General features: G+C 48.2%; 1 protein-coding gene across 3 annotated transcripts in view; it reads right to left on the bottom strand.

The window, feature by feature from the left end:
• XPO5 (exportin 5) overlaps positions 1–12,846 on the bottom strand; it is a 37,612-nt gene that overhangs the window by 21,374 nt on the left and 3,392 nt on the right. For 2 of the 3 annotated variants that reach the window (XM_045010394.1, XM_045010392.1), the window contains exons 4-18: positions 12,619–12,756; positions 12,144–12,326; positions 10,757–10,798; positions 9,861–9,887; positions 9,268–9,453; positions 8,391–8,467; positions 7,679–7,778; positions 6,184–6,267; positions 5,616–5,741; positions 5,277–5,367; positions 4,537–4,665; positions 3,647–3,762; positions 2,531–2,686; positions 1,740–1,781; positions 1,005–1,094 (exon numbers count right to left, since the gene is read on the bottom strand). In XM_045010394.1, the coding sequence (XP_044866329.1) occupies positions 1,005–1,094; positions 1,740–1,781; positions 2,531–2,686; positions 3,647–3,762; positions 4,537–4,665; positions 5,277–5,367; positions 5,616–5,741; positions 6,184–6,267; positions 7,679–7,778; positions 8,391–8,467; positions 9,268–9,453; positions 9,861–9,887; positions 10,757–10,798; positions 12,144–12,326; positions 12,619–12,756 (1,587 nt within the window). The remainder of the gene's footprint in view (positions 1–1,004; positions 1,095–1,739; positions 1,782–2,530; positions 2,687–3,646; positions 3,763–4,536; positions 4,666–5,276; positions 5,368–5,615; positions 5,742–6,183; positions 6,268–7,678; positions 7,779–8,390; positions 8,468–9,267; positions 9,454–9,860; positions 9,888–10,756; positions 10,799–12,143; positions 12,327–12,618; positions 12,757–12,846) is intronic. The other variant, XM_045010393.1, reaches the window with a different exon arrangement.

Below are 12,846 nucleotides of genomic sequence, written 5' to 3' on the forward strand. Positions count from 1 at the left end.
AAGCAGAAAGAGCAACCAGTATTTATAGTCTCTTCTACTCCCCCTGGACTAATCCAGAAAGCCAATATCCTCCCCAGCTCCTTGACATCCCTTCTCCTGACCCACTTCTGATGCAAAATCTAAGATCAGCCAGGGCTAATGGCTTCAACTAAGGGGACAACTGATACACCTCTACCCCGATATAACGCAACCTGATATAACACAAATTTGGATAGGACGCGGTAAAGCAGTGCTCCGGTGGGGTGCGGGGGGGAGAACGCGGGGCTGCACACTCCGGTGGATCAAAGCAAGTTCAATATAATGCGGTTTCACCTATAACGCGGTTAGATTTTTTGGCTCCTGAGGACAGCGTTATATCGGGGTAGAGGTGTATTACAATAAATAAAATATAACAAATGTGCCTATAAAATGGTTATAGACTTGAATACTCCCTTCTCCCACTTCAGATATGTTGATCAGCATCTTGGATTGTAAATTGTGGGGCAGGGTCTGTGCCTTGCTATATATCTGTACTGGGACCAGCACAACAGGCTCCAGGTCTTGATCAGGGCCTCTAGGTCAGGAGTTCTCCAACTGGGGGTCGGCACCCCTCAATGGGTCACGGGCTGTCAGCCTCCACCCCAAGCCCTGCTTTGCCTCCAGTATTTATAATGGTGTTAAATATATCAAAAAGTGTTCTTAATTTATAAGGGGGGGATCCACACTCAGAGGCTTGCTATGTAAAGGGGTCACCAGTAACAAAGTTTGAGAGCCACAGCTCTAAATGGTACTATAATATATTTAATAACAAAAAGGGTATCTCTCAAGTGTTGCGAAAGAGAATAAGCTGCTTGGCTTTCTGTGCAGTAGAAATATCTCTGGTCTACAGTCACATCCGACTAAAAACAGGGAGAGTCTCCCTGGAAAAAAAAAAGGGGTTGACAGAGGAACTGAAGGTCCCCAATCCCCAGAAATGCAGCTGAAGATGGGGCAGTGCACCCTGGAACAGAGTTGCATGTACATACCAGGACAAGCTGAGGGTAGTCCCGACACATCTTTATGATTGAGGAGCATGCATGTCTTCTCACATTCTTCACTGCCCGAGTTCTTGGGGCCTGGACCAACAAGAAAATTCAGGGTCAAGCTACAAAACCCAGACAGACCCAAGGCCTCCCGATTAGCCAAATCCATTAATGTAATTTTCTGAGCTGTGGAGACCAGGGGAAACTGACACTTCAACTCGTGCATTCCAAGAGTCCAGTTAACGGCCAGTTCCCAGAGGAGTCACTGCAAGCCTGAGCCTCTGGGCTCCAATTCAACTCCTGGGATGAGAATGCAAGTGATTTTTATCTACTGCGTTACGGTTCCCAGCATGCACCCAAGGGTAGCAGCCATACCAACACCAACCACAGCCACACACATGCCAACCACTGAAGGGTATGCATTGTGGCTAGTGCGTGAAATTCACTCCCAAGTAGAGGTCTGCTGCACAGATACCCAAATGGCTAAATCCTGGACTGTTTCATGGGGGTGAATTTCACCCTAAATGCTCCCCAAGCTTCCATCAGCCAAGGCTTATTGGCTCAAACTGCGAAGAAGGGATTTAAGTGTCTAAATATCCCCTTCTCAAGGACAGAGCTGATTGAGAAGTTAGTTGCAGCGCAACTTTAGACCTTGTCTCAGGCATCAATATGCTCCTCAAAGAAGGCACACCGGAGGCAAGTACTATAGCATATTGTGGCCAAGGAGTATGGACTTACCTTACTCTCTTCTATAACTTCAAAAGTGACGGCGGTGAATAGCTGTGGGACAAGGGAAAAGTCAGTCAATCGTCAATATCTGGCATTCATTCTGGAACACTAGGCACAGGATATTGGCGTGACTTCACCAAGCCAGTGGAAACACCTTTATTCAGGAAGGGTATGAGTTCCCAGTGCACTGAGGCCATGATATAAGACGACTTTTATTGAAACAGTGTGTGTCATTTAGTGGTTGAAGTCCAGTACTGGGAATTGAGAAATCCAGGTTAGCTGACTCCTCCCCTGATTCCCTGTCTTTGGGCAAGTTACTTCACTTCAGTGCCTCAGTTTTAATCCCATTTCTACCAGGAGGGATCATTCCTCTCCTAGGGGTATCATGAGGATTAGTTAAAATATGTAAGGGTCATGGGGTGCCAATACTCCACTCAGAGGCTATTTGGTCAAAGGGTAGTCTACAACAGTGGCTCTCAACCTTTCCAGACTACTGTACCCCCTTCAGGAGTCTGACTGGTCTTGCGTAGCCCAAGTTTCACCTCATTTAAAAACTACCTGCTTACAAAACATAAAAATACAAAAGTGTCACAGCACACTATCACTGAAAAATTGCTTACTTTCTCATTCTGTCTGTATGAAATTGTAGTTTGTACTGACTTTGCTAGTGCTTTTTATGTAGCCTGTTGTAAAACTAGGCAAATATGTAAATGAGTTGATGTACCTCCTGGAAGACCTCTCCATACTCCAAGGGGTACGTAGACCCTTGGTTGACAACCACTGGTCTACAGGACACCTACCTTGGAGAGGACTTGGGGTAGATACTCTGGCCTGTAGGTGACAAACGGGAAGAGTGCAGAGACATTGGTGAGCACACAAGACAAGATGAGAGGATCCTTTGTTTCAAAGTTCAGGACAAGCTGCAGCAGCTCTATGCCATCATTCACTGGGATCTCCTGCAAGAACAAAAGGAGAGGAGGGTAAAGGAAAGAAAGCAACAGTCAGAGATGTGACATGTAGCCAACACTCCAGTGTCTCCTCCAGGGCCTGGCCAGGGAGCTGCTGTGTTGAACAGTACCCTTGGGTGAAGTCATCCCAAAGTGGGTTAAAAGCGGCAAAGCTCATTTTAACCTATACGCACGTTATGTGCAATTGCTGCTGCAAGAAAGAGGGAATGGACAACATCACCGTCTCTACGGATGTCTGGAAACAACCGAAGGTTCCAACTCTTACTGCTGTCTACTGTGTCCACTTCCTCCCCCCTCTTCCCTAGCTCTGCTTTTGCCTCCTGGCAAACAAGTTTCAGGCTTACCCAGCCAGCACAAAACAACCCTTGCAATTCTTTGCTATGACCAGAATGACATGCCCAAGGAGCCCAATCCTGATTAAAAACTGGCCAGACCCTAAATGGCAAATACAGATAGTGCACTGTGCTTATGATTTTCCAGCTAATGCACTGCAAATGGCAGAGAGAAGCTGCATTTTTCTCATCTTTTGCTGTTCAATTCTCTCTTCCACTGTGTGTGCAAGTTTGCCTTGAAAAGCACAAGATGACTTGAACAAAACCTGAGAGCTACCACTTAAAACAGACTCTTTCTCCCAACAATAGTGGTTGCTCTAAAGAGATCACCTGGGACCCTAATCACTGCACTGGCTCCTCACTGAATAGCGTCCAGATCCAAAGCACTTTTATGATGTTCAAAGCCCCCAGTGGAACTGGCCCTACCTACCAAAAAATCACCATTCCCCAATGCAACTATGACCTCCCCTGATAGCTGGAGTTTCAGCACTATTGTATTTTGTTGCTGCAAGCTAGCATTTTTGCGACCCATTATCTGAAAGGCAACACAGCCAGCAAACTCCCATGTCAACCTGAGACATGGGAACCAGGCAAACAGCAGTTAGAGGGTATGTACTTCCTTATCCAGGGTCCGGAACATCTGGCTGATGACACTCTCCGAGAAGAAGGTCATAGCATCCCACTGTACAAAGGAAGGAGAGAAGATGGAGCAGAGACCTTCCCCAGTCTTAGCTGTGAATGGAGAGAAAAAGAAGAGATTGGAGCACCTGTGACACTGGAGAAGTCTAGCTTCCCCTTTCCTCCCAAGCACAATGCCAGTTTGAAAAAGTCCTCTGCAAAATCCCTCAGGGAAATGTTGCTGGACATTTGAACCACCCACTCAGGAGTGCTCCTATCCTTTCCCTCTATTCCCTTTGCCACTAGGGAGAAGGTTTCTGGCAGGCAACCATGGGAGGCAGGTACTAAATGGTACTCAAAGGCTGTTTGCTTTGTCATCGAGGTGGAGGCTCCTGGATCACAAACAACATCCCTGAGATATAAGAGGAAGTGATTCCAACAAACCACAGCAGAAGGGAAAACAAAGGAAGGGGCTCACTTAAATGAGATTTTAAAGGCGGCAAGTGGCCTGTGTGGAGGAGGAGCGATGTGAATGACAAAGGCCGTTGCGAGGCAGATACGTTTGGATTTCTCAGGACAGATTGGCCGCATTTTACAGGAAGGACAAATCCAGTTAAGTCTGGCCTTTCCGTTTGAAACTGTTTTCATGGGAAAGATACAAGTGAGAGGAAGTGGGGGAAGGAAGGCGCTTTCCTGTCAGTCAAAGGCTCTGGACCAGTGGCTGTTTCAGTAGGCAGCGAGGGATTTTTCCTGCAGAGACCTTGGAAAGCCTGACTTGGAATCTGGTTGATTTTAAGAGGTGTAGCTTCAGAAGACACACACAGAAGCTCGTGTTGGCTCCAGCAGGAGGCTGAGCCTCTCGTCTCTCCTGCTTTTCAGGCAACTTACAGATCATGGGTCCAATATCAACAAGAGCTGCCAGCTGGTACTTCAGCCACTCCCCAGCCATCTGGAAGCCAGTCCTCGGGTCCAGGCGACACGCCATCCTCATGACTTCTCCCTGCTGGGCACGGAAAGCTGCCGAGGGAATTGGACACGAGGAGTCAGGTTCAGATATTGGAAATGGCTCCCTTTCAGTGTCATTCTTCACCTTTCCACAGCTGGGAACACCTGCGGCTGCTACTTTGGCAGTGGAGTTCTGCAGCGCGAGCTCAAATACCCTGGTAGTAGACTAGCTTGTAGTACAGCGTGGGAGACTTCCAGCTTTGCTTTGGGAAATCAGATTAAATTCTTTAGCTAAACCCACTTTTTAGGATCCTTGCCTCCAGGCCTGGTTCCTGTCCAAGTCCTGGAGTACAGTGAGTTTCATTCCCCTTGCCATCCTGGATGACTGACTGAGGAAGCACAGACCTCAGACACTGAGTAATGCAGGCTCAGCAAACCTTAGTTGCCAAGAGGAAACCGAACTGAATGCCTGGGCTGCCATAGGAGAATGCCAAGAAGTTCACCAGGTACGAGGCAAGCGGGAAGAGCTGGAGCAGCAATGTGAGCAACTGAAGCTCATTGCTGAGCTGAGAGGGTGGGCACTAAGCTAGGCCAGGAACCGCCAGCCCTGTGAGAGCGAGGGGAAGACTGCAAACCTCAGACAGAGGTAGCAGGCCTTGCCGGGAGGCCCCTGGAGGACTTACAGTTGAAGAAGGCGTTGAAGTCCTCATCACTGTCAAAGTCAAAGCGAGAGTATTCACAACTGGGGCTGTCTGTTTTAGAGGGGAAGCCCACCTGGAAATAGAAGGGATGTGATGAGGGAGTGAGTGGAGCAATCACCCACCTCTGCCTGAGCACCAGCTCCAAGGGGACTCGCACTAGGGGAAGAGCTAGTAATCTTCAGGTCAGGACTGCTACCCTGCAGCCTGGAGATGACGCTCTACACTGCTGTGTCAAAAACCCAGCTTCTCCACTGTTACCACTATGAAACATTCACCGAGGCACCACCAGCTCACACCCAGCAGAACAGAGCTCCTCCATACCTTCACTAGGTTAGTCATAGATGCACGAAGGTACTTTGGGATCATAGCCAACAGCAGAGGGTCACGGGACAGGATGTCATGTCGAAAGAGGGCTCCCCAGGTGATCTGAGTGGAAGAGCGCAGGAACTGGTAGGAAAAGAAGAACGAACAAAAGTTTCAACAGGGTTGTACTCTCTGGTGCAGAAGCTTGAACCTTTGTGCTAAAAGGGGAACGGCAAGCTACAATGACTCCCCAATCCAGGCCACGCACTTTCCAGGCCCAGCCAAAACTGCCAGGCTACTCTGGCAAATGGGAAAGAGTCTCCCACCAAGCAAATACCAGGGTTTGCTCCAGTCTCTGAACCCTGTGCTCTCCATTCTGTGCGCTTTATAGGACACTGGATGGCAGTCAGCAACGACCACATCACCTTCCACACCCTCAGAGGAGAAAATGGTTGAAAAATGGCAGATGCTATCAAAAACATAACAGGCATGAGCTGATTCCCTCTGCAGCAGAAGTGACACCACCTCCTACATTGTGATTTAAGTACACACACTGCACTCAGAGTCCCCTCTCCCTTTCCCCTACCTGGCTGGGATGGGTTGTGAAAGCTAGAAATGAATCCAGGTATTTCCCAAGGTTGGCTGGTGTGTCCACGTCAGAATCCGAGCCCTGTTAACGGAAGGATGAGTAATTTCAGATAAAACGATGAGTGATTTCAGACAACGCTTCAGCAGTAGAGGGGAGGAGCAGAGTGGCAGCGCCACTTGGAAAGCAGGAGCGCAATGGGCTGGGGACAGAAAAGCCAGCGCATAATGGCTGAAAAAGAGCTGTGTCCTGAAACTGCTGCCGCTCCTGAGCGCCAAGTTCCCATTACCTGCCCTGGAGTTGCCAAAGGAGACAATGGCCACGTTCAAGAGAAAAGAATGGACTGTGAGTAGCTTGGAAAAAGCTATAACCACTCCACAACACCCAATCTATCATGAGGTATTACCCCCAGTGGAACTGGCCCTACCTACCAAAAAGATCACCATTCCCCAATGCAACTATGACCTCCCTTGACAGCTGGAGTTTCAGCACTATTGTATTTTGTTGCTGCAAGCTAGCATTTTTGTGACCTATTATCTGAAAGGCAACACAACCTTTCATATAATACGGGGGGCGGATGACCTGACTACCCCAGAAATGGAGGGAAAAAGGAGACCAGTGATGTAGCAGTTCTTAAAAAAGCATCAGTATTTACTTCACCTACATTCAACAGCTTTCAGTCTCATTGCCCCAGAAGTGTCTCATGTTCAGTGTGCCTCCCTCCCCTCTTCCTGGGAAGTCCAAGATTTCTCTAGGGAGACAGCCCCCAGGCTTTGTGCCCCAAATTCAGAAGCTTCTTTTCAATGTGCTGCTTCTCCTCACTCTGGCAGTACTCTTTGACCTAGTGCTATCTTGAGCGCCCCCTTCTCTGGGGCTGTTCTTCCCAGGATTTCCTTAGCAGCACCCCTTTCTGTGGGGTTGCCTGTCACTCTGCCATGCCTGGACTGAGCTGAGCCTATATCATAAAGGGCCACAGGCCCTTGCCACTCACAGCAGGCTTTGCTAAGGATTAATAGCCAAGGCTCCCCTCCATCATAACAGTGAGTGAAGTCACCTCAGCTTGAAGTAGTCAAACCTCCTAGAGCCCCTTCTTGTTAAGTCTATCTGCTCAAGTGGTTTAGGATTTTCCTTCTTCCCCCAGCTCCCCATGAGTTTACCGTCACACCAGTTCTCTGTAGCCAGCTGACCTGGTCTTTCCACCAACATCTTTCAGCAAGCCAGCTCCCTTATTAAATGACAGCTCTTGTTACATCCCCTCTTTGGTGCAGTTGGTGGAAGATCCAAAGTTCCCAGCACATCCCTAGAGGCGTTGGCAGCAAACATGTGCCAGGTTTCACTGCATGCAAGGCCCTTTCTATTCCCTCCACTGTGACAGGAAAGAGCTGGAGCTGTCCACATCCATGGTACAAACGAGAATCATGGTATCCATATCCCCAATCATCCCCCTGAAAGACAGTCTCGTCAGGACTGCTTCCAGTGTTTGCAGAGGACTCACCACTAATGCACAAAGCTGACTGCCCAAAGCACACAAGACCTGGCAAAGTCTCTTCAAGAAAACATAATGCTTCTCTACCAAGCCTTCACCATCCGCTGTCCTGGGAGGGAGGAGAAGGGAAAAGGGCAGGTCAGGATTACACACACGGTAGTAAGTTGGGAAGACAATTTGACATCAGCATGATTGGGTTCCCTCCCCCATTACTGAAGTTATTGGTATGAGGAGATCCAATTTTAAGATCAGAAATATTTCTAGTCTAAACCCTTTGGACCTTCTCCCAATATCTCTTGATCAATCACAGGCAAAAGGAGAAGATTTCAGGAAGCTGGGCGTTACCCTGAGCAGCTTCTTTTGAAGTTATGGGACTTAGGAAAATGGTTGGCTTTTCAAATTTGGGAAAAGTAACACTTTCTACCCTTTCCTAATCCAGTGCCAGCTTCCTGCCATCAGGCCAGACTGGATCTGCATGCTGCCCACACTCAGGATCCGTTCACAGCAGTGGTTTGATATACAGCACTCGATGGTACAAGGCTAAGAACTCTATCCACACCTGAGCGAAGGCCATGATGGGAACAGGTGCTGAGGTAATTTCCAAGAGACCAGTTTTAGTTTTACAGCTTGGGGCGGGGAGGTACTTATTGATACATGCCAGCCGTAGCCAGTTTCCACTTAAGACCATGATGTGCTCCCACAGCAGCTGGATGGTACTCACTGTGCAGCAGAAAGTATGTAGTGCATGGCAACATCTCCAAACAAGACCATAAGGGGCTTCCGATCCTCCAGCTTCCCCTAGACAAAAAGCAAAGTAAACACTCATCAAAACACATGACTGCACCTCATCCCATCAGCCAGAGAGAGCTGGCAGATCACTAGCTGTGCTACCATCTGGGGACTTGCATTCCACCACTGAGCAGAAGAAAATGCAACAAGAAACTAAAGAACTCTTGGAGAATCAAGTAGTTTTTGCCAGTAACCCCACTGGGAGCCTTAAACCAAAATTTGGTCCTTATAGGCCTATTTCTTCTTCCATTGCACATTGGCTTCTCGCTGCAGGGCAGCTGGACTGGTTTGTTATTGTAGGGTTGCTTGTGAGCACTGCGTTTGTGTTACTGATCTGAGATAAACACACCTTGGATGGGCATGGCAGCAGAACATACAGGGCACACCTCTATGGTGCTGTTTCAGAGAAAATTTACTGTGCATTAGAAATCCCACTAGGTTCTTACAGCTAGATGGCAATACCCCAACACTCCTCCGCGGCAGAGAGCACTGCAGACAGCAGGGATTAGGAATGAGTTAATGTTATTTGTTCAAGCAGGGATTTCAAGCTTCAAAGCTGTATGGAATGGCAGACAGAGAAAACGGGGCCTGGGTGGATTCCAGAAACTGCTCTGTCCATTGTCCTGGGGAAGCATCCACCCTAAAGTCACTCAGGCATCTGGGCAGCCAAAGAGGCAGGTGACTTAATTCCTTAGATAAAAGGAGTGACATTACCATCGCTCAACCTGATAAACTAAGAATAAACCCAGGGAGTGGAGGGGAATGTGGAGGGCAGGAGGGGTAAGGGAGGCTCGGGAGGAGAAACTCACTTTCCTGCTGACGGCGATCAGAAGACACTCTGCTGCTCCCACTTGGAGCTCGGGTTCATTCAGGAGCAAGCACAGCATCTCCAGGAGCTTGCAGTTATCTGCTGTGATGTGGCTCATGGCCACCCAGTCAATGTAGCCTGCCAGGGTGTTCAGTGCTGCTATCCCAACGCGGCAGTTTGCCTGGGCCTGTGAACAGACCATAGCCAACAGTTCAGAGCCCGAAAGGATTTATATGGAAACAATCTCAGTGCAGAGCTTTGCCTCTGGCCCAGATGCCAGGAAACCCATATCTCAGCCACAGCTGACTTCTCCATGTTGGAGCTGCACATGCATTATATGACAGCAACTACTTTCTGAAGTGCCCTTCTCCAGGAAAGTAACCTAGGTGGCAGTGGTTAGGGGAAGTGGGACAAAGTCCTCAGGCTAACAACAGCAGGGCTGCTTGAAATGAGCAGTTTCCTCCTTTCCAGAGAGTAAGGTAATTAACCAAAGTATAAACTGCAACTTGGTGGCTGGTGACAGGTTACAGCACGGAAACCTGAGTCTGGCTCCAAACAGCCTCGGTCTGCACTGACTCCCCAGGCAGTACTTACCTTTGGTTCCTGAGCCAGGTCAGTCTTCTGAAAAGAAAACAAGAGACAGTAAGTGAGCTGCTGTGGGGCACATCTCCTCCCATCCACTGCTGGGCAGGCCTTGGCTCATTCAAGAGGGTGCAGCCCGGAGACGCCTCAGTGAATACATGTGCGGTGAAAGAGGCAGCAACACATTTTCCAGCTCAGGACAATGCCCCAGACATCGCTACCACTTTCCCAGGACTTTCCACTGGAAAGTAAGCCACAGATTCTCTCCTCTGAAAGAAGATGTTCCAGGTGGCAGGTTTCTCTGAATGTGCGTGCGTGGGTTCCAATACTTCCTTGAAACTTCCAGGAAAGAAGATGCCTTTGCTGCCCTTTTAAAGCATCTTACATTCAAAGATCACAACCTCTGGGAAGCGTTGGTGGCCTCATTCTAATGAAACTAATGCTTAGAAAGAAGTGACTTGACCAAGACCACAAAGCAAGGCAGTGGCAGAGCTAGGAATGGAACCCAGGAGACCTGACTTACAGTCCCCAGCTCTAACTGCTTAAGAGCAACAATGCACTGTGTGTGCCATCTTATTGCCTAAATTATGTAACAGCAGAGTCTGATCTGAGCAGATGCTCTGTTTTTCTGCATGCAAGGAAATTGCAAGCATCTCTTTCTGCTGCAAGATTTTACTTTGGAAACTCCATTCTGTCAACATTTACAGTGCAATGACTCAAGCCACCAAATGTACCCCAAATACCTACATACAGAACCACCACACCACAGCTGAATATCTAACAGCACTGCAGAGTACAGCACCCAGGCCTGGAAATTCCCTCCCTCTCAATCCCGTGTGCAGACTGATAGCTGGATACCCAATCCTCAGTATTCAACCTGTCCACAAAGAGCTCAAAGATCTGCTAACCTGTGGAGTGGTGAGGGCATCTCGCTCCTGGGGCGCTCCCACCTGGCCAAGCAGAAGGATTCCACCATTAGCAGAAGAAACCACACTTCAGAGTCTCAGCATCGTAATTCAGACCTCAGCTGGAAATGTATTCAACTGAACTACGAAACGCAACAAGGTTTCCCACCCACCATGGGTCAGCCATGAATGGCACAAAGAAATACACAGTTCTATGGAATTGTCTATGCCAGTGGCTCTGAGCCTTTCCAGACTTCTGTACCCCTTGCAGGAGTCTGATTTGCCTTGCGTACCCCCAAGTTTTACCTCACTTAAAAACTACTTGCTTACAAAATCAGACATAAAAATACAAGTGTCCCAGCACACTAGTACTGAAAAATCACTTACTTCCCCATTTTTACCATATATTTATAAAATAAATCAACTGGAATATAAACATTGCACTTACATTTCAGTGTATAGTATATAAAACAGTATAAACAAGTCATTCTCTGTAACAAATTTTAGTTTGTGCTGACTTTGTTAGTGCATTTTATGTAGCCTGTTGTAAATCTAGGCAAATATCTAGATGAGTTGGTATATCCCCTGGAAGATCTCTGCGTACCCCCAGGGGTACATGTGCCTCTGGTTGAGAACTGCTAGTCTATGTGGCCAGTGAACGTGCCAAGGAAATGGGTTGAAGTGTCCTTCTCGGTGAATAGGATACACCTTGTCACTGCTCCATCTCCACCACGCTGTTGTCATGCTAAGCATTACTCCACATTTTAACACATTATAAAAGGGAACAAGAGGTGCACATAAGAAGCTTGTCTCTGGATTGGTCACTGCTGTATCCCTCACCTTCCCAACCCCATCTCACTCTCACCAGATCAGACTACAAGCTCCTTGGGATAAAGATCTGCCATTATTACATGTCTTGAGCAACCTGCACATCTCCGGTATCGTAGGATTATAACGGTAGTAAAGTAGAGCCCAAACTGCCCCGCTTATGGGAGGACAAGGGGCATCTGCAACTGGAAGGTAGCAGCATCCCATACCATCTCTTTGCAGTGGGAGTTTCTGACCTGAGCTCTAAGAGAATGGGACCAAACGGACCCTAGTATAGCTCATGGTGCATCAAGCAAACCAATGCCTTAGTGCCAGCAAACTGAGCCTCCCAGTGCCAAGCGCAAGGTTCTCATCCACCTTTGGTGATGAACCCTAGAAATCCAGACTGCTGACATCAATGCTGCCTATTGAACCCTGAGACTTTCTCATCAGCCATCGGCAGTAGGCTCACAACAGAGCTCTATGGTGTAACTACAGCAATTGATTTCAGACTGATTCTCCTCTCACTTGCCCATATCCAAGATCCCAGTGCTGACTGGGCTCCCAGGAAGAAGCTTCTTACCATGCGCCTATACTTGTTGACGTTCTGCTGCAGGGTAGTGAGCAGGAAACTGAAGATCTTCTCCATGTTCTGGGTAAGGGTTTGTTGGATGTCCCGTCGCCGCTGGGTGGGCAGTGTCTGGAAGGTCACCACGTCCTCTGCCAGACGCAGGAGGATGAACATCACCAGTTCTGTCTGTGTCTCCTAATGTCCCACACAAACACACCCATGAGTCTAGCCATAACATGAAGCCCTTCAGAGAGCAGCTCACAGACACAGATCAAGACCAGATCATGGACTGGGGAACAGCCAGAGAGGGATAACTAGGATGATTTAATCTCTGATAACATGATCTCCTAGAATAATGGGACCTGACAACAGCCTGTGAATCTACTGTAACTCCCACTTGTTTGACCATGAAATAAGGAAAGGAGACCTAGAATTATGAGCCACTGGAAGAGTACAGACAAGTATGACAGACAGGTGTGCTTCATACCCCTTGTTTGGAAAGTGTGTCCAGCTCCTTCAGCATATCAGGCCAGTGCTGAGGCCATTCACGCTTGATCATCTCCACCACAATGCGAGACAGGACATCCTTAATGTGACTTTCCTCTTCTAAAATATTCTGTGTTCCCTATGAGAGAAAGATGATGATCATACAAGATGGAGCTAGCTGCCCCCAGAACAATCATTCACATCATGGGGGAGTCTGGCTGCAGACCCA

This window comes from Mauremys mutica, chromosome 3 (genome assembly GCF_020497125.1).
Source record: "Mauremys mutica isolate MM-2020 ecotype Southern chromosome 3, ASM2049712v1, whole genome shotgun sequence".
NCBI classification, from domain to species: Eukaryota; Metazoa; Chordata; order Testudines; family Geoemydidae; genus Mauremys; species Mauremys mutica.